This window comes from Trachurus japonicus, chromosome 20 (genome assembly GCF_045865225.1).
Source record: "Trachurus japonicus isolate A0001 chromosome 20, Traja_1.0".
NCBI lineage: Eukaryota > Metazoa > Chordata > Actinopteri > Carangiformes > Carangidae > Trachurus > Trachurus japonicus.
Genome location: NC_140926.1, coordinates 14,500,738 through 14,523,342, shown reverse-complemented (window position 1 = coordinate 14,523,342; position 22,605 = coordinate 14,500,738). Strand labels below are relative to the sequence as shown.

Genomic DNA, 22,605 nt, shown 5'->3' with positions numbered 1-22,605 from the left:
TCACAGTCTAAGCGGTTCGGACTCAGAATGAAAAGTGATGAAACATCACAAACTGTTTGTTGTTTGTTCATTGAGTGCAAATGTGGGATCTAATCTCTATCATTATGCCAGTGTTGTGCAGGTACAATAGGCTACTGGTCAGCACAGACTGTAATTTCCCACAACAGAGATTATTTCTCCTTTTAGCCGAGAATCAATACATTTACCACAAGTATAATTTCCTGTTGAGAGATGAAACACCTTGGTGCACAGAAAGAAACATTTTCCTCTAAAGCTCCATCGCTGAAAGCACAAAGAATGAATGACAGCATTTAATCATCTGAAGAACGTCTCCAGAGTGAGGCCATTTCTCTCCCTGAGCAGCACACAGAGACCGATGCTGCACCCTTTCATGACTAACATGGCAGACCATTGTTACATTCAAAGTAAACACAGTAAAATACATCAGCTAGAATTAATTCGACATTCGTTTGAATGACCACTGACTAAAGACCAATTTGACAGCACGCGGTCCGCCTGTTTTAAAGCCTTTATGTTTTTACCTGTTAGTTTTGGTTGATTTGGTTTGATTTTAAAAAATCCGTTGTTGGTTTATGAGACATAACACGGCCTTGCACCACCATCTCTCACAGATACTTTAATATTATGAACTTGGAACGACCCTCAGATCCTCCTGTCTTGTTTTTTTTTCAAACAGAACAAAACATCTGGTGATGCTGCTTTCAGCTGTTATGCTCCAAATCACTGGAGGATTTAAGAGGAGCTGAAAATATAGATATTTTGAAATCAGTTTCAGTATTGAGGTCATTTTATTTGTTATAATTATCATTATTTATTTTATTCTTTTTATTTTGTCTGATTGTTGTTCATTAGTAATTCAATATTTTACTGCTTTACAGTAATTGACAAGTGAATTGTTTTATTTTCATGTCTAATCATTATGTAGCCCAGTACTTGTGGGATTAATCAGACACAACATAAAACTCTAATTGCACACTATATTGAGCTCATAGAAATTTAAACAGCCCACATATAACATCCCTGGAGATATTCATCACTATAGATTAAATGGATATGTAAATATGCACAGCCTTACATAGATATGCAACAATTCATTCTCAGTTCACACACTGTACATTGATTCAGCTCAATAAGTTATGAATAATACATAGTGGAAACATACTGCATCTCATCTGTGAGTGATATCTTACTTTTAGTCAACGTCAACTTCAATCTCGGTGAGGATATCAATGACTCGTTTTAGAACTCGTTCCTGCTGCCCTGTATTAATGCTACACTTAAATATGATTCATAATTCACAGGTAACAGATGCCCTATACTGTATAAACTAAAGAGTTACAATCATGATAAAAGATTTACCAGTTAGACTGATTTGTTGAGGCTTTTATTTCAAAAGACCATAGATAAATCTGACAGACACATCTGTGGTGTCTTTTAGGAACAGGTGTGACTCCCCTCCCTATTGTCTTTCAACAACCCTCACCTCCCACTGGCCTGTCATAACTCTCCTTTAGGCTCAAATCTGTTGGTTGCCTTTATTTCACACTTTCAATTGGTGCTTTATTCTCCTGACCTGGGCCCGCTGTGTGGCACTGATTCGTGAAAGCAAAGAAAACTCTCTGGTGGTCACACTTTCACACTATGCTCAGGGACTGTGCCAAACGTGAAAAGTAGCCTTAAACGACCAACTCAGGGCCCTAGTTTCGTCGACCAGGTGAAGTCTAGCATCAGCGCAGCTTCGCCACGCCAACGGGGTGTGGCCCAGGTCCATTTCGCAAGTTTGCTGGGCCGCGCAGTCAGACTTAGACCAGCGCAGCCCCTCCCCTCGTCCCTCCCACCGGCGCAAACGGTGAAGAGGGAGGAGAGAGGGCGGGAGGGAGACAGGAGGAGGAGAGAAAGGCGTGGAGTGGGTTTGACACAGCCGAGTCAGATCTTCACCAATCAAAGGAGCTCCTCTCCTCACCTTTAACTGCGCGGCGGGTGATGCGCGCTGCAAGTTTGTCATTTTATACTTGGACATGGACGGAGGAGACAGCGACGCCAGAGGCCGAACCTCTCCCAGGAGGAAACAGCTGTTTTGGTCCGGAGGTCCGAGCTCAGAGTGACCAATAATGAGTTTACTAATATACTTAACCAGGTTTGATCTGATACACTGAGAACCCCTACCCAATCTAAGAAACAACTAATACACTAATAAAGAAACTCACATTTATTCAAACCCTATGTAAGCAAGATGACAGGTGTACACTAATCACAACATAAACACAGACCATGTGGATTAAATCAGCGTAAAGGACTCGCTCTCTCTCTCCCTCCCTCTCTCTCTCTCTCTCTCTGTCCGTCTCTTTTTTTCTCTTTTTTTTCTGTGATAGAGATGCTGAGTATACTGTAGTAGGCTATATACTGACTATCTGATACCGAGGCTGTTGTGGTGGACTAAGAGAGATGATGATTTGTGTTTTGTTTTTCATTACGGCTGCGTGATGCGGTCGCTCTCCGCTAATGAATTAATAAGTAAATAAATAAATAAAGGGGATCATCACAACGTGTGGTATCTCAACACGGCAGCGACATGCAGTCATCCACCCTCAGTCCTGCTTTTGGGACATCCACAGCTGCTTTTCAGTGCCAGTTCGTCCCTGCTGTGTTAATTCAGGTGGAGTTTCCATTGCGCGTGCCACAGCCTTTGATCTCTGCTTTGATCTGACGTCAGATGTGACGGGACAATCTATATAGATATAAATTCACGTGTTGATTCCGTTAGTTGCATTAAATAGTGGTTATTGTGGATATTTATTGCATTGAAATGTGTCTGGAACTGTGGAAATCTGCCTGTGAGGTCTTGGTGACGTGTGTGCACTGCAGATCAGTCAGCCAAACTTCCACTGCACCTGCTGCGCTCCGCTCTGCGCTGAGAATAGACCTGGTTGGAGGTGGCGAGCTTTCAGCGCAACCTCGGCGGGACATTTTCGGACAAAACTTCCACTGCACCAAGCTGAATCTGTGACGCCTCCCCCTGCTGCGCGGCCACGCCTATCTCAGCGCAGCGCGATCTGCCAATCTTCCAATCTGACTTTGCGCTAGGCTGCGCTGGTCGAAACTTGCATTAGACCGGCTGCGCTACCTTGCGCCACCTGCGCTGCGCCAGCAAACTAGGGCCATGGGCAATTACAGTCTACTATACTTTTTTTTTTTTTTTTTGTGCCAAAATAGAACCCATATTGACATGTTTGGTTACAGCAAATATTTCCTCGGGAGAAATATGCTGTCTCCCATTTAAAAGACCATTACAGTGGAGTACTTAGGACCTACAGGGAGATTTGTCACTTATAGTGCTACAACAACCACCTACGTATAGATCAATATCAACAAAACAAATGAACACATAATGGACTACTAGAGAAACAGGAGATCCCTATCTTGGTTGTCCTCCAGGGAAAAGAAAAGAGGAGGGACCGATTACCCTAACCCTCTTTAGAAAACCTATGGCTGATGTCAGAGAGGCTACATCCATCTAATACAGTATCACCAGCAAGAAGAATAACACACATATTTTCCTCCCTGCAGTGACCCTGAACAGAAATTAGCAAGTGTATAGAAGCAAATGCGATGATAAAATCGAAGAAGGAACATATCTGTTACATCACATTACCTTGGCTATGAATTAAAAGTGATGCAGTGAGTGCAGACAGAAGGGTTGATGTAACAAGAGAAATTATTTCACAGCTTCTGGGTTCATGTATAGTGGCTTTTTGAAGCAGAGCATAATACTTATGAGTGTTGGGTGACTAAACGCAGTACACAAAGATAAATGTGTGTACAAACGTAGACTTCCCATCTCCTTTTACACATAAAAAGATTTTTGTCACACATCTACAGTATTTTGCGAGTCACTATTGATTCCTTTACAGTGAAATTGCGGCACTCTAAAGCTGTGATCTCAGTCATTGTAGCTTGCAGTAAAGCCCTGACTCATCAGTGTCTGGTAAACCAACCATACTTGAGACATAATCTCCAAACCACGGCAGACGTGCGTCATCAAAAGACCATGGTTCATCAAATTTGAGTGACAATTAATTTCATTCAGAAAGTATTTGTATCTTTCCTCTGCTCATTCAGACTTAAACATAAGCCGTCTCGTTCTGCTCGGGTGTGGGGCCGCATTTATCAGAGATTATCAAATCACAGTGATAAGTGTTTGATGTTTGACAGTGAAATGTTGCGTATATCATATCGCGCAGTAGGACAATGGTCCTGCAGCAGTGCTTCTGTTTCCTCTTCAGTCTATCCTCTTACCCTTTTTTTTAGAAGTGGCCACATAAGGACAGGAAATAGATTTATCTGCAGTGTGAGGAACTATAATCAGAGTCAACAGTAAAAGCAAAGAAAAAGATTGTTTCAAAGCTTCTCCACATCAGATACGGTGACGGTCTCTGATGAAATAACCAACAGACCACTTGCAGTTTTGTATTTCTACCTACCTGAAGATGCAGAGGATCACTATAGCGGTGGTAAGAGAGATTAGGGAAACACTGTGGCCAATGGTGTAACCAATCTTCACTTGCCAGAAAAACTTGCCCTGTAAAAAAAAACAAAAAACAGAAACTGTATCAATACAAAAAAATGAAAACAGATACACAAATGGCTGAGAGCTTATTTTGTGTTTACACACTGTAAAATTTAATCAGACCGATTGAATTCGCCAGTGCATCAGTGTCTCTGCAAAGCCTCTGGGATAATGTCCAGTTATTATTTCAAAATAAAAAAGTTTCATTCTCTTAAATGTAATTTGCTTTTGTCTATCACATCAGTCGCAGTGTCGAGCCTGTTGAACTCTGAACCCGGATTCAATTTCAACCAGAGGAGAGTATTACAGCCTATAATAAAAAATACCCAGAATGTGTTGTTTTACTTTCAGAGGCCACCAACAATGATTCAAGAGGAACTGGAAAAGAAGGGAAAAGGTTATTTTCTAACTATTCCCAACACATTGATGTGGAGTGTGTTTATATTATTATAACAAGTAAAAAGGCAAAACACCAGAGTTGAGGACAAAACCTTTTCTTATTTGTTATAATATAATGAAAATCATTGTAATCTTCAGCAAGTTATAGCTGGACACCATCTGGCAACCAACAGTTGCTGTCAGAAACATTTAAATCCTTTCTGAGTAGCCTCAGCGTTACTGTCATGGCACTGTATGTTTTGTGCTTGATGAAAATGAGATGAAGAGCCCTGAATCCTGTGGCACATGGACTTATTAAGTATGCAGAAAGATTGACATCAAATTCCTTTTAGAGTACTTCAGCGGCCAGGTCCCTCTTAGCTTCCTTCCTCTGAGGCTTTGAGAGCAGATTGCCCACCAAGGCTTTTACCACCCGGCACTGCACATCCACTCTACACCCCGCTCCACTTTTGTCAACACAGACAAGATTAGCTTTCTCTGCATATAAACTAAACAAAATAAGACCAACATTTGATGTATTTATTCCCTTCCTGCCCCTGAAGGCAACATGAATAACCTCTAATGACTCATAATGCCTGATAACAGAGGCAGGAATTACTAACTGACCCGGCCTTGTCAATGAAAATCAAGTGTGTTGTGCTTCAGAAACATAGGCTATGGCTGCTACAGTGGATACAGATGGATGTTGACTTAGCCTACTGGTACATTCAATTTCAGGGAAGTCATTATTTTTTCCTTCTAAGGTAGTGGATTCTTTGAATAACAATTTTAAGAACTATTCAACATTGCTGAAATTCACCCGTTCACTTGCCAGGAGTTCAATTATTCTGCACTCTGCATGTCAGTAGGTGTAAGTGGCTATGATCACTATAGTTAAAACTTACATTAGAGGACTATGTGTAATGTGAAAGGGAGCAAGTCACAGTATCAAAGCCACACATAATGATCAGCACCTCTGTCCTCCACAGCTCTGCAGAGAGTTTCAGTCTATTGTCGAACAAGGTTAGCCACTAGCTAAAGGACATAGCAGAGCGTTTAGCTGTTTTGAGAGACAGATATGTCCTTCAGAGTGGCTGCAGTCCATGGATAGAATAATACAACCCCAAATGAATACTGTTTATCTGTATCTACTGGATCGAGGATGAAAATAAGCAAATGTTTGCTAATCAGTTAGCCATTTCAAATAAAAAGGTGAATATTTGTCATAAGTTGTGTTTACAGTTTTCTTCTGCTTTCTCAAAGTGGCAAAAAAATCATTCAGCTACTGCCGGTTATGGAAAGAGCAGGATTAGCTTAGCCTAGCACTGAGGCAAAGGGAAGCTGTGTAGTTAAGAAATGTAGCTAAATCTGTACACCGTAAGTTAGGCTATTAGGCTATATAAAATGTATCATTTAAGTTATGCGGACTCAGATGGTTTTACGTAGACTGCAAATTGCAATTTTTATTTTTTTATGTCCAAATATGAGAAATGATGTTAATTTATTAAACCCCTGAGTTGGTGGTATTAATATTTTTGAGCATGGACAAAGCCAGGCAAGCTGTTTCCAATGTGTCCTCTCTTTAGGCCAAACTAATTAAAGATAATTGCAAGCTAACTCTACCTCATCTAGAAGAGCACCATGTGATCTGGACCTTGGGAAGAAAACAAATAAACACATTTCTTTAAAAAAAAACATTCCTTTCATAAAACCTAGAAGGTGCAAAATGATAAATTTCCTCTGATTTGAATCCTTGCTCGTACGCCTGAGGATGCCTGACTTTGATTCCACCAACACATTGTGTTGTGTTACTTTTTATCCCTAATATGAACATGGGCCCTAGTTTCGTCGACCAGGTGAAGTCTAGCATCAGCGCAGCTTCGCCACGCCAACGGGGTGTGGCCCAGGTCCATTTCGCAAGTTTGCTGGGCCGCGCAGTCAGACTTAGACTAGCGCAACCCCTCCCCCTCGTCCCTCCCACCGGCGCAAACGGTGAAGAGGGAGGAGACAGGGCGGGAGGGAGACAGGAGGAGGAGAGAAAGGCGTGGAGTGGGTTTGACACAGCCGAGTCAGATCTTCACCAATCAAAGGAGCTCCTCTCCTCACCTTTAACTGCGCGGCGGGTGATGCGCGCTGCAAGTTTGTCATTTTATACTTTGACATGGACGGAGGAAACAGCGACGCCAGAGGCCGAACCTCTCCCAGGAGGAAACAGCTGTTTTGGTCCGGAGGTCCGAGCTCAGAGTGACCAATAATGAGTTTACTAATATAGGCTACTTAACCAGGTTTGATCTGATACACTGAGAACCCCTACCCAATCTAAGAAACAACTAATACACTAATAAAGAAACTCACATTTATTCAAACCCTATGTAAGCAAGATGACAGGTGTACACTAATCACAACATAAACACAGACCATGTGGATTAAATCAGCGTAAAGGACTCGCGCTCTCTCTCTCCTGTCTCCCTCCCTCTTGATTTGTGTTTTGTTTTTCATTACGGCTGCGTGATGCGGTCGCTCTCCGCTAATGAATTAATAAGTAAATAAATAAATAAATAAATAAAGCGATCATCACAAGGGCAGAGTGGTATCTCAACAGGCAGCGACATGCAGTCATCCACCCTCAGTCCTGCTTTTGGGACATCCACAGCTGCTTTTCAGTGCCAGTTCGTCCCTGCTGTGTTAATTCAGGTGGAGTTTCCATTGCGCGTGCCACAGCCTTTGATCTCTGCTTTGATCTGACGTCAGATGTGACGGGACAATCTATATAGATATAAATCCACGTGTTGATTCCGTTAGTTGCATTAAATAGTGGTTATTGTGGATATTTATTGCATTGAAATGTGTCTGGAACTGTGGAGATCTGCCTGTGAGGTCTTGGTGACGTGTGTGCACTGCAGGTCAGTCAGCCAAACTTCCACTGCACCTGCTGCGCTTCGCGCTGCGCTGAGATTAGACCTGGTTGGAGGTGGCGAGCTTTCAGCGCAACCTCGGCGGGACATTTTCGGACAAAACTTCCACTGCACCAAGCTGAATCTGTGACGCCTCCCCCTGCTGCGCGGCCACGCCTATCTCAGCGCAGCGCGATCTGCCAATCTTCCAATCTGACTTTGCGCTAGGCTGCGCTGGTCGAAACTTGCATTAGACCGGCTGCGCTACCTTGCGCCACCTGCGCTGCGCCAGCAAACTAGGGCCCGTGATGTCTTTGTCACAAATAACCAAGTCAGTGGAAAGAATTCATGAGAAACGCACCACAAAAGCATGGATTCAAGGCACAGAAACACTCATGGGGGACACGCTGGAGTCGTGAAACGAGCAGCCAGTACAGCCACTTCTCTGATAGACCCTAAAGCACCCACCCACAGAGAAAAATAAAGACATTCTCATCCCATCCTTCCTGCCCACTGGCTCTTCATTTGATTTCCACTGTGTCGCTGAAGGAAAATCAGGAATCTACCCTGCTGCGTCTTATGGACTACTGCGGTTTACTCACATCATCGCTAGTGCTGTTGAGATTGTATCCACAGTTCACTGCGATGTCGATAGGCCTCATCTCCGTCCAGCCGTTTGCCGTGCAGGTTTTGGAGAGATTACCTGTCGATGGAGAAGACATAAAGAGGTCACGCGGGCCACCCAGGCTGTAGATTTCTCTTTTATCTCAACTCTTGTTTAATTTAAAATTGACGTAACACTCCATATTCTGTGTGACATGCTGTGACTTTGCGGCTGACCTCATACACTGGTTAGGTCACAGGAAACAGCTCGAGGACGTCAGGCTCCAGAAACCACTCTCTCCCACTAATGTGAGCTGTTATTGACTTGTGCATTACCTGTGCCTGCAGAGAAGCACTTGGCTGTAATAGATACTGACATTGTGAACCCTATCTTGTCTTGTGCATCACTGCTCAGTGGCAGGGTACATTTCATTAAAAAAAATAGTGATATATGATTGCTAAACATAGAATTAAAAAAAACCCAGCCCATTCATTATTATTATTCCCCCTGCTTTAGAAATAACCTACTATTTCTCAGCCAAGGAGAGAATGTTTCTACTTAATTGCAGCTGAAATGCTCTGGGAACGGATCACCACAAATAGTCTGGTATTTGGTTTATTCATGGCATTTATTCATGGTTTATTCATTTGTGGGGCATCAAAGGTTCATGTAAATAGCTTAACCTGAATGAGACCTTAACCACAATGTCACAGACAGCCAAGTTGCTCAGGGAGTGTAAATGTAGTCGATTTAGACCAAACATTATCATATGCAGGTAATCAGCAGTGGAGGAAAGAACGTGGAGCAGCAGGAGGTCGTTATTTGCTCAGTCAGAGAAAAGGTCATGTGATTTTCTTATGAACTGCTGCGGCTGCAGTTTCAGCGTCATGCTGGGATGACGTCAGTAAATCCTCTCTTATTGCATCTCTCATTTCATCCTAAATCCTTTCCTCTAATAACTAAACACACTTTCATGGATGTGTGAGTTTTCTGCACACACACCCACAGTATCAGTCTCATTAAACCAACATCCTCCACCTTATTCTGCTGCCACCAAAGAGGTTTTCGGAGGTTTTTGGGAAGTGGTGCTGTCGAAGGCGTGGGCTGAATCCTCCTGAGGCTACTGAATGAAACATTGAGTAAAGTAGATGTGAAGTCGTCTTTCAGGCCCATGGACTTTGTGTTCATTTGTAGTCTAGATGGTATGCTACCATTCTTTTCAACAGATTTATTTCTGCATTGCAGAATATTGCGGATGCGAGGACAGGGAAAAGAAGGGTGAGGACAAGAAAAGCACCTGAAAGCAAAATAACTGCTCCTGAACTCAAGGCTGTTTCAGACAGACAAATATCCTTGACAGAATATTTGAACAGATTTAATCTTTTTACAGCTTGTAAAAGCCTGAATTGCTTTTTTTCAAAAAAAAAAAAAAAAAAAAAAAGTTTTTGTTTTCATGTGCACATGTGCAGCATGGCTTGATAAATACTCCCCGGATCGAGTTTTAACCGACTACGAGTATGACTGAGGTTCATGGGACACATTTAAAATCTTTAGAAATGATTATACAATTCTGGCACCATTTGTCTGAGGTAGCTTGTTTTATGAATAGTTAACTTGCTAGCAGAGAGGACCCAACAATATTGTATCAAGAAATGACAGAGAAGAGGAGAGGAGAGGAGAGGAGAGGAGAGGAGAGGAGAGGAGAGGAGAGGAGAGGAGAGGAGAGGAGAGGAGAGGAGAGGAGGACTGCCCCCTCTGAGAGTCTCATTACTACGGCTAACAGCTTAATCTGTGCATTCTCATGCATGAACAACATTTCATCCAATTATGTCCTAAATGATGCAGGTCCTGATGCATGCAGCTGCCACTACACTCTCCTGTGTGTGACAGAAAAAGCCAAAGTGAAACTCTGTCATTGGCCACAGCGACAAGCCATTTCCAGAGAAAAATGATGACCCAGGTGAGCCGAGTCATGGTCACCTGAGACGTCATGTGTTTTTACAGAGGCTGACAATTCTCACCTAAAAGTAAACCTCAGGTCGTCCCTGTTGTGATTTACTGTGCCCTTAGTGAATAAGCAGCAGAGGGCATATAAATATATCTTTTTTCCGTCCAATTATCTGTGACTATCAACAGCCCTGTTTGTTTTTGTCTGACCACCTCTGAAAACGCTGTCAGTGTTGACTGCAGCACACCCAGTACTGATGTGAGAGACAGACTTCCTAGAAATCCCTCATGATTCAGGTGAGAGAAATGATTGATTAGACATAGTGTAGCATGAGTGATGACAGACATGTTTCTTAGATTAGGCAAATAAAGTGTTCACATGCGGTGTTGCACAGAAATGACATCAGCTTGTTGGGTATTGATTTTTATTTGTCTTTTTTTTTGAATAATGAATATTTGTCAGCGTCTGTCTGCCTGAAAACTCAATACAAGCAAAAATAAATAAAATCCTGGAAAAGACACATGGAAATGTAAGTGTTAGGATACCTTGGTCTTTTCAGCAGAACTTTATGTGCTACCAGTTTTGGTACAATAACAATGCCGACATGCAAATGTCTAGCAGGTGTATGTTCGCTCGTTAGCATGCTGGTATTTTCTAACTGAACTGAAGTACATCTGAGACTAATGGGAACATCATTAGTCTTGAAGGTGTTTGATGACAAAACCAATTACTGGTCACATTGAAAATGTGTCCTTGTGTTGATGTGAGATGAACAGTCGGGGCATCACCCGAGCACTAAACACTGACCATCTTGAGAATGTGAATAATTTTAGGATATGCTAGACACATGCTTTTTAAGCTCTCTTTTTTCATTCATCATATTTCAAATGTGGCATTTTCAATTTGGAAAACCAAGTCCAACAACATGAAAGTGTTTTTGGACGGTTCGTCTGAAAATATAGGCTGTTTTCAACCTGTTACTACACTTTTTCTTTTCTGCTTATCCAAATATAATGTACTCAAAAGAAGAAGATTACTGTTTTTCAAGCATTTTGATTACAGGCAACACTGGGAATGTGACACCTGAACAACATAAGTATCTTCAATACTTGATGTGGTAAGCATTAAAATACCCTTCCTATGAAATGTACACTTATGTTTGTCACTTTTCAGATGATTCAGATGCTAAATTTGCAATGCGATTGTCCGATGCATAGTGTCGATCAATCATATAACATAGATCGGCGTAAATACATGAGACAGATGGACATATTTCACTTCACTCTGTTCCCCCTGGTCATATCAGTCAGACTTTACAAGTGTCCTCTTAACCTGGAAATGTCAAAATGGTGAAACCTCAGCAGACATATCAACCTGCCATCAGGGCCCATTATGAGAGTCAGACATGAAGAAATAAAAGTAAAACAAAAAAGAAAGAGAACAGAATAGCCCTGTAAATGAAGAGCTTTACTTTTGTTTGCGAAGTTGTGGATTTAGATAGATTTATCCCTGAGCTACAGTTTCAGTCCATGTCTGTGCATCTCTCCTGAGGAGTTTACCTCAAGCTGTTGCCGTCTCAGTTTATTTGCCTCGAGTTTCAGGGTAAATTTCACCACTATTTACATGCACTGTGTTATTATTTTTATGAGGTAGTTTATCTTCATAACAAGTTTCTAGAAATCCACAGAGCGCCCATTAAGTTACTCTATCCCAGCAGCCTCCAAACCTTAGACACCTGGGTAACATAGTTATGTCCTCTAGGCAGGTGGGTGCTGCAAGTGGCTCAGCGAGATCTGTCACCAAACTTGGAACAAGTCAAATACTTCACTAAATGTGAAAATCCACAACTTCAAAAGTCACTTTCAGCCAAGTCACTTCTGACGCTGCTGCTTTGACGTCTACCACACCCAGTGCTGGCGACCCGTCCTCCACACATGTTAATAACTATGTTATCAAAACAGATCCAGTGCTTCTTTCACTATTTGAACACCTGCACCCTGTCAGATTCCCTTTCCCTGCCAGTGCTGAAGGTTTTCCACGGTTGCACACTGTGACTTGATGTTGCCACAGATGAACAGGGCCAGAGTAACATCCCCAGTAATTGTTTCAAAGAAATTGGGCAGCATCGACAAACAAACAAACAAACAAAAATCCTTGTTGAATCCAAAAAGCAAAACAGCAAGAAAGACACCAAACTGACATTTAAGTTTTGGTTCGGTTCAGGACAGTAAAGCCACTTGAGATACCAGCAGCGTGAATCTGTCAATCTGCATGAAGGATAAAGCTGTGTTCACTGTTCCTATAATGCAAAATAGATACAAAAATACGATGAAAATAAATAAAGAGAAAAGTTTAAGAAAGAGGAGGATTTTCGATGTCTCCTTTCAACTTGTATGTTTTGCTGTGATTAATGCTGTGATGTGGCTGCGAAATGAACTGAGATGAACATGTAGCCATCGTCATCTCTCGCAGTGAAAGATTAATTGCTGTGATGTCTGCTTATGTGCAGCCTTGAGTGTGGATTGGCAAGAAACATATACTAATTGGTACAAATATAGTGTCTAGCTTGTTCTGAAATAATCTGAAGATATAAACTTGATGTTTTCCAGACATTTCATTTGTATGTTCTAGTGTTGAACCTTAATGATCAGTTACAATTGTTACTGTAAGCATAAACATGTTAATTTCACAGTTTCACAGCAAAAATAAGAAACTGTTATGATTAGGGAGACAGGCAAAGTCAGAAGACTTAAGGTCATAGCATGGGAACAAAAACAGATCCTGATGGTGACAGCTTCAAAATGAATCACTTGGATGGGGAGTCAAGAGGGTGTGTGTCCTCCCAGCTGTAATCTTTCTCAATTAGTACCACTACATGTGTGTGTGTGTGTGTGGTTGTGATGATCTTAGTGGGCAGGGCAGAAGGGCAGGAGGTCTAACCCTGATCCCAGAAGGGAGAAGTAAACTAATTGGTAAACTGCTTATCACGACCATGCAGCGTTATGTTAGAAAAGAGGGAGTGAAAATGACTTTCAATCACAATATGTGATGAGAGATGAGGTGAATCAAGATAAAAGCGATTAGTCCTTATTGATGTTCCTGATTAAAGGCAAAGGAATTGCAAAGGGTGAGATGCAGATTAAAAAAAGCAACCTAACCCTAACCCTCAATATATAATATATATTTCTAAATCTCAGTGACAGTGGAGATGTAGAGCGCACAAAAAGAGTTGAAATTCAATATCAGGAAAAGGTCACGAATATCTTGTACTGTCAATGTGTATGGGCGCGAGGAGGAAAGAGTTGGGGAAGATTTTCATTACAAAGTGACATTTCCCTACATTTGCAGACACCCACTCCACCTAGTCTGACAAAAAGTCGGCTGGTTTCAAAGTAAAGTTCATGTGTAGCTGTTGAAGTTTCTGCTTCATCTTCAATGTCTGCAATTTTCTGAGGACGACGTTACATATGGCAGATTTGAAAAGCAACCTACCACCCTCCCTTCAGACCTTTCATCTAATTATAGTCTTCACAAGTGAGATATTAAAATCTACACCCTCCCCTGTGGTGACAAGGTGAGGTGTACATTAAAGAAAAACAGGTTTTGATCAAAAACTCTTTGAGAGTGAAGGTGAAATCTGAGGAAATTTATATCATTTATTTTAATATGATCCAATTTGTCTGAGTTAAAGGTTTTAAGTAAATTGGAACTTCACTTTAAGAATGAACAAAGCAGAACATAGAGGCTTCAACTTGATCTTAAAATACAATGTCATTCCTCCTGATTAGCACTTGCTGGATTTGCTGCTGGCAGTTTCCACTATGTGCAGGTGGAGGTACAACTACCACTTATAATTGATTTTTATTCTGTGGTCCCTGAGCAGATTCTGTGGATGTGAATTTACAACACATAGTAGAGAAAGTTATTAGTTCAAATTGTGACTTAAAAGTCAGCGCCCACTTTTCTTGAAGCAAGAGATTTGGTACAATTGTTTTTCTTTAAAGAATGATAATTCACCATGGAGGGATGACTTTTTTTTAAACAAGAGCATGGTCTGAGGCCTCCATGCTCTTGACCTTACAAGTCTAATCAGTCCAAATTGCCATTGGTGCCAATTTTAATTCTGTTTGAAGCTGAAGTGTTTGTTTGTTTGTTTGTTTTACCATACACTTAGTTTTTGTAGTTCAATGTACGTTACATCTCTAAGTGTTACACAATCTTTTGTTTGCTATCAGCCGTACAAAGAGTTTCTGTCATGCTGCCATCAGTACATGTGGGGTTTTAAGAGGATCCTCCATCTTTGAAGTGTCACATTTCCCTGTGTCTCTCATTTGCCGCTGGACTCTCTGAGTTGATAATGCCTGTATGAGTGCATCATTACTCCCAGAGAGAGAACAAAGAAAAAAAATCACATGGGTAGGAACCATATTGTAATTTTACTGCGTGTTTAAGAGGCGGTGGACCAGCTTTTCTCACACCCACAATCTGTGCAAAGTAAAAGTGTTCACCCACTTTTAGTTGATGATTTTAGTTGGTAAACAGACAAAATTCATTAAAAGTTGTAGTTAAAACTTTAGAGACTTCTTTGACAAATGGCATCAGCATGGAAAGTGAACTTGAGCTTCCTCATAGTCACCCAAGTGGTATTAGTCCAGTTTTCATTAAAACACTGGCAGCAAATGACTTAAAAGAAATAAACACATCCACTCAATCCCTTAATACTTAATACCACTTCCAAGTACTTTAGCTAAATATTAAGACTGTTGTTTCCTCTTCATTCCTCTGCTCCACTGAGCATAACTGAGTGTGAAGTTTTTTTTTCCCTTTCTGAATATAACAAAAACTCTAAAACTCACACTATACCTCCACTCAAAACCATATACCTTGTTTAGTACCTCTGCTTGTGTAACAAACAAAATTTAAATGGTTCACTTGTGATCTTTAAATGTGCTGGCAGGATTGTTTATTTGGAGGAGGGAGGGGATGATTCAAACAAATATAATAATCATTTTTGTTAAGCTTTACCTAAAACCATGATTAAGTTAAGATTTAGGGAAAAAATAGCTAAATCACCAGCAAAACAGAGGAGCAATGGGCCATGCTCAGGGAAGGGGTTATTCAATTTACACAGTCAGAAACTAACCTGAGATTTTGGTCTTTCTACAAATATGCACCTCTTATTAGTGAAAGCCCAATGAAATCTCTTTGAACTGCCAGATTTCTGCCCAAGTTACTATGTTATTCATTTCATTGGAGGGTTTGTATATGGCCTGTACATGCAGAATTCGAAGTGAGGTAATATCTATCAGTGTGTTACTGGTTACCCACCAGTAAAAGCCCCATCTTCTTGTACCCAGCGGTGCTACTGTCAATAGTCGAATATTAGCACATCTCTCAGTCAGGGGGCAGGAATGAACACTGACTGGCTGGGTCATACAGACAGCAGCACAAGAGGAGCAGGTAAAAAGCAGGAGGTAAAAAGCCCAGAGGTGTTGAAAAATAAGAAATAGATATCCATCAGCACAGATTTGAAAATGACTCTGAGGGGAAGAAAAAAAGGATCTAAAGGAAAAGTTTGGGTCAAGAACATCACAGAAAACCAAATCAACATCCAAACTGGTGCTCATGCTGATCAAAACCACTGGGTGCCCCACTGTGATGTGTGTTTAATTTAATAACTCAATATTTAATTAAAGTCAATTCAAAACATGTCAGAGGGTTTATATTCACAGCTGCCATTACATCCAGCTTGTGTTTGTGGATGAGATGAGATTACACATGATCAAAATTAGTAACTATAAAAATGCTTCAATAGGTGTAGACCAAAATAGTAATAGGTCTGAAGGTCTGATGTATCAAGATGTCATTTTCCTTTTTCCTATCAACTCAAGGAAGGGAGATGGTGGTTTTACATCTCAAGATGATTTGAGTTTTGGAAAAGTAAGTGAAACAAGAGGAGGAAAAGTAAAATAGACTGGATAAAAAATGAGGTTGGGACACTGAGGGACCCCACAACCTAGTTCTTGCCGAAGGCACCATAAGGCTCATGGTCAAACTCAGACCGAATCGAAGATATACCAGGGTTCAGGAGCACCAGCTCAACAAAAGTACAAAAATTCATCAAGTCAAGCTGGTTTTAGAAAGGAGGCAGGTGCTAAAGACTGGAAACAGCTGCAAATAGTGTCCATTCATTTAGTATGTATTGGTATGTGCACGGTGAATGTTTCTAAAAATGACAGGGCCAACTGATCTGTAGTAAAAACAAACAAACAAAAAAAGCATGAATTTTTCTACTGACATTGAGAACAATAGAGAGATTCAGCAGACAAACAGACCAGTGAAGACAACGATTTGACAATTTTCTTTTTTTAAATTTTGTGACATGAGAGTTGAGACAGAAAATCCAGTTTGTTGAATCAGGGAGGTGAAGTTCTGATATTTCAGGTATTGAGAACAACTTTGAAGGTCCAAAGGAATTTACAGACAGCGGAGGAGTTGATGTGGTGCAGGGGATAAACAAGGACATATTGTTTTGAAAGAAATGGAAGTGAATAGCGAAACAAAGGACTCTGGATCAGACAAGCGAGAAAGATGGCAAACACACAAAGCTGAGCTACAAAGGGTCATTAAAAAAGATAAAAATGTTGATGTGCTAAAACAGAGCAGGAAGAAAACAATACACTGTCAAATAAATAACATTTACTGTATGAAGATAGCTGTTGGTGGAAAACCTTGGCTCATTGTTAAAGAGACAGAACCGTGGATATATAAGCAAACGAGCTACAGGGTGGTGTCAGGGGGCTGCAGGGCCAGAGCCTCTGTATGAAGTGACTGTTAATATTTCTTCTTTGAAAGATATAGCACTCGGTTAACAGACATAAAATAACCACAAAGGGGCCACAGGGAAAACAACAACAAAGAGACTCCATATAAATACAAAAAAGAGGGTGAAATGACCAAAAAGAGACACCAAAATGAGAACAGAGACACAGAACAGATGTAAAACTACGACAAAGAATCAGAAAACTAGCACAGACACAGAAACAACTAAAAGAGATCAAAGCGCAAGCACAAAAAAACACACAATAACAAAAACAAAATCAACACAAAGAGGCATGAAATTAATACAAGATTATCGGAAAAAGTTGCAACACGTCCGAAACAGTTCAAAACCAGCGCAAAAACACGCAACTTCTCAGTCCGGGGGTCCTTTATCAGACAGAAGAGCAGAGGCTCAATTTCTCATAATCGTGAACAAACAGAACAAAACACAAAACTTTGTGATGTTTCTCTTTCTTATCTTATGTTGGTGGAGCGTCGCTTCCTCCCTGATCACTGTGTCTGTGCTTGGTCCAAAACAAAGGTTTGAGGATGACCTGGATTCCTGCTTGTTTTCTCAGACCCTCACTGTGATCTGTGGCTGAGTTTAAATCTGCCCCTTCATTTGGCTCATGTAAACACTACACACTGTTTACAGTAACCTGGATAAACTCTGATCCTGGGTTGGACGCACCTGGAGACCTTCAGACTCTTGAATGAGAGATGTTTTTAATGTACCGCATGTCACAGGGTCAATACTATTATGGATGAGAGCGTTGTCTCTGCATGACGCTGCTGTCTAAAGCGCTGCTGGAGCCTGTGGGAGGGAAGTCTCTGTCTCTTGCTGGGAACAGTACAGACATGGTGAAATCTCTGAAATGTTACGCATCAGTCCCGCAAATAACAAAGCTGTAATGAAGCTCTTTATGAGACTCATGAATCAATATCCACTCTCTCTGAGTTGTTTGCCTTGGGCTTTCTGCAGGGTTTCACATAATATTCTAATGCCCACAGGAGGAGATGGTGAAACCACCACTTTGGTGAATTTAAATGCCCATTTGCATGCCAGCAACACATTTCATCATCAGGATCTACCCAAAGGCTCGACCGCATGCAAATACACTTTTCAATAATGCTCAAAATACACGCAGCACAGAAAAATATTAAGTGACGCGGGGGAAAAAAAATATATATATATAAATGAGCTGACCAGCCTTGAGCTGGTGGCAAAAATGGTCCTGTAGGCCACAAGATAATTTATTCCACTTCAAACTAAATTATAGGACATAAATAACTATGAATTATTTAAATTTCTCATTATGTGGTGATTGTGGATTTTAAAAAAAAAAAGAAAAGAGGAAAAAAACAGTTACACTTGACATGCGCTGTATTTTATACTTCCATCAACTGAAGTGAGATGATTTTACCTTTGTGCTCGTCACTGAAGTAGCTGAAGTACGTGGGACAGGTTATTGTTACCACCGCTCCGACACTGGCTGAAGGCCAACAGGCGATGATATCCCACATGCCTTGGCAACCTGCCACAAGAAGACGACACCATCAACATGGCATCATATCATATCAACAACATTTAAATGCTGCAAATATTTTTTTTAAACAGGCAAGATATACAGTACTATAACAAGGGGAAAAAAATTCTGGTGATTCAATCTGCTTCAAAAGCTTCAAGAAGACATTTAGAAAGTCAAATGGTGCCTGACTTGACAGATTTAGAAAAACTGAGAGTATTGACTCGGTCAATACATAATCAGGTGGTTTGTCATTTCCCTAAACAAAGACAAAGTGCACAAGGACAAACTCCTCTATAGTCTGTCTCCCTTTAGTCGTCTCATTAGCGGTTGACTAAACAGTGAAACCTGCATCACTAAACCACTATTTTCTTCTCCTCTCACATAATGTAAACCAAGACATAAACAAACGTAACTTGTCCACGATAGTTTATTTGGCTGCAGCTGGGATAAGGTTTTTTTGTTTGGGGGGGGGGGTGACTAAGTGGACAATCACACACCAGTTTTTCAGTCTGTTGCATTCGTGCACCCTGCTAGAAATCTTTTTTTAAACTTGTTTCTATGTTTGAAATGAGAGTTGCAGCTCTTCATTCTGAAAGTGTAAGTCAACAACAGTGTGCACAGACCTACAACACCTGAGCGAATATTCACAACGGTGTGAAATAACAAAAACACAAGCAACAGAGCATTTCTGAGAAAGATAGATAGAAAGTTCAGAAACTAACAGAGGCAAAGTTAAAAACTTTACACAGTGTCTGTCAGAGTACAAACAGCTTCTTCGAGTCAGTACAATAATTTCTCAAGTTATTTCTGTATCTCAGGTCCTGACGTACTCATTTTTCTCTATATTTAATATGTTGTATAACCATCTGATGTGAATGTATGGGTTCTCACGAATGCACACTGCTAATTCATTTATTAGGGACACAACCTCTGAAAGCAGCTTCCACTACCTTCCTGCTGAGGAAGCAGATAGGGAAGTAGAGAAATGAGAAATGAGGGTTGTTGCAGAGATAAGGAGAAAGCAGTTTCTATGCAAGGCTTTCATGTATAATCACTTAATGCATTATATACACAGCTTGTGTAGTGATTCTTCACTTAAGTGAAAGCAAATTGAGATACCAACAAAGTTAAAACATATGAGTTTTTCACAGTTTGTGAGGTCACTGAAGTCAAACAAATCTAAACAAGAGAAGAAATTAAATTAAAGTTTTTAGCTTTGGTTTTATTTGGTTGTTGATGGACATTTTAAAACTTAGCTTTATATTCATATTCTTCATCACTCTACTGACTCTCTTTAAGCTCACATCCAAGCCTCTTCCCAGTTCTCCCGCTATCCTCTCGCTCCTCCCTCATCACCTAATTCATCCAATCACAGTCTGCCGTCTCCTCTCTCTTCTACCAATCAGTCATTAGCTGTCAAATTTAAAAGTGTTCTTCCTCTCTGCTGTCTTCCTGCTGTCATTCAACTAAACTCTCCACCACCTCCATACCGACTTTCTTCGTCAGGATTTTCAATCAGAGGTTCCTCGGCAGGCGGCCCCATGCTGCTTACCACCACCAGTGTTTAGACCCGGGGGGGATATCTTCTTCAGATGCAAACCTCTCTTCCCACATCAGTCCACCACTACGCTGATCTACTCCCCGGCGTCTCAGCGCCAAAAGATTATGTTTGCACAATAAATGTTACTCCGTTTTCCAGCCTGTCTCTCTTCATCCTTATTAGTCTGTCCGGATTGAAATTGCTCTTCTACTGCTCTCTGAATATACGAAAGCATTACTTTAGTAATCCCCAAAGGTGAATTAATTTGTCTGTCAGCTCATCTATTTGCAGAAGAATTACAAATGCTGTAGGTATGCAAGGTATGTAAGCCATACATATAAATATACCATACATGATTCTATCGGTGTCCATCTTTCACTTTCCTTCTATGAAATAAAAAAAAGAAATGTGTAGGCTACACATGCTTTATCTGATGCATTACATGTTATTTAGGCCCGAGCGGCGAGTAGCACTCGCCCGGCGAAGGCCTATTGAAATCGCGCTGTTTTTTATTCTTATTATTCCGTCACCTAAATGCCCCAATTTGGCCCCTTTCCCGACTTCGAAAATGCGTGAACTTTTGCCCGGACGTCCGGCCTGATCCGAAATTCGATATATGTGGTGGTCGCACATGTCCGACGCGACATGGCGAAATAGCGCCCCCTACAAATTTTGAAAAGTCCCATAGACAATTTTGCTTACTTTGGCGAAGGCCTATTGAAATCGCGCTGTTTTTTATTCTTATTATTCCGTCACCTAAATGCCCCAATTTGGCCCCTTTCCCGACTTCGAAAATGCGTGAACTTTTGCCCGGACGTCCGGCCTGATCCGAAATTCGATATATGTGGTGGTCGCACATGTCCGACGCGACATGGCGAAATAGCGCCCCCTACAAATTTTGAAAAGTCCCATAGACAATTTTGCTTACTTTGGCGTAGACCTACAAAATTCGGTACACATATGTACCATACCCAGATATACAAAAAAGCCTCTTAATGTCATGGTGAAATGTCAACAGGAAGTCGGCCATTTTGAATTGGTCGTTTTTGGCGCCAAATTAACTCGTCCGAAACGGTTCGCACGACACGCTCCAAATTTGATAGACAACATCTTCAGACCTAGCTGAGTACAGCTTGTGCTCCGTAGGTCAATACGTCAAAGGGCGTGGCTTCCAATGGGCGCCAAACATAGGCTCGATCGCCACCAACATTCGGTTGGCTGTCACGCCCACATGCTTTATCCTATCAACTTCAAACTTGAAGGAAATTATGGGGGTGAGTCACTGATTCGCCCGATATATCAATATCTCACTTTACTCAAAGCGCCCCCCGGTGGTAACAGGAAGTGACCATTTTTTACATTAAAATCTTTAACTCCTCCCACTAATTTCGCCCGATCTACTTCAAATTGCCTACAGGTTATCGAGATGCCATGCTGATCCAACCTTGTGCTCCATAGGTCTCTACGTCAAAGGGCGTGGCTTCTGCGGCCTTGCCAATTTTTGGCGACTTCATGTTTCCTCGCCATTTCACCTTCTAACAGCTCTAACGCCCACATACTTCATCCTATCAGCTTCAAACTTGCTGAAGATGATGATGGCTCCACCCTGAACGTTCCGCTGAATGGCACGCCCACTTTACTCAATGCGCCCCCCGGTGGTAACAGGAAGTGACCTGGTTTACACTTAACTTGTCCGATCAACTTCAAATTTTACATATTTTATGAGCCACTGCCCCTAAACACACCTACCCACATCTGGGTTCATACAAATGCGCCCCCTGGTGGTAACAGGAAGTGACCTGTTTTACATTTACATTGTCCGATTAACTTCAAACCTGACATGTGTGATCCTGGTCAGCCCCTGATCACACCTACCCACATCTGGATTCATACAAATGCGCCCCCTGGTGGTAACAGGAAGTGACCTGTTTTACATTTACATTGTCCGATTCACATCAAACGTCAGGGGCTTGATCCCGGTCAGCTCCTGAACGCCGCTACCCGCTTCTGGCTTCGTAGCGCCATCTAGTGGACGAACCGCACGTTGCGTTTTTCCGCTCCCGCAGCGCTTTTTCGCCATTCTCGCTTCGCGCCACGGCCCCCGCACGCCTCAGGCCCCCGCAGTAGCATGGGTCGAGCGAGGGCCGATCATCGCCGCTTGCGGCTTTAATGATATGATTATTATTGATAGATAATTATAGAAATTAATTATAGAAAGATAATAAAAAGTTGACACTCACATGTGATGTGCATACAGACCATAGTTAACGGATAACTTTCCAGGCAAGTTCAAGAGTTTATT

The 22,605-nt window shown here is 41.4% G+C and overlaps 2 protein-coding genes across 2 annotated transcripts in view; one reads left to right on the top strand and one right to left on the bottom strand.

The window, feature by feature from the left end:
- Nucleotides 1–22,605, top strand: part of LOC146966635 (histone H4) — a 126,835-nt gene that overhangs the window by 2,740 nt on the left and 101,490 nt on the right. The gene's annotated exons all lie outside the window — the stretch shown is intronic.
- vipr1b (vasoactive intestinal peptide receptor 1b) overlaps nt 1–22,605 on the bottom strand; it is a 47,096-nt gene that overhangs the window by 14,917 nt on the left and 9,574 nt on the right. The window contains exons 3-5 of the mRNA XM_085763708.1: nt 18,659–18,769; nt 8,463–8,563; nt 4,503–4,600 (exon numbers count right to left, since the gene is read on the bottom strand). Coding sequence (XP_085619834.1) covers nt 4,503–4,600; nt 8,463–8,563; nt 18,659–18,769 — 310 coding nt within the window. The remainder of the gene's footprint in view (nt 1–4,502; nt 4,601–8,462; nt 8,564–18,658; nt 18,770–22,605) is intronic.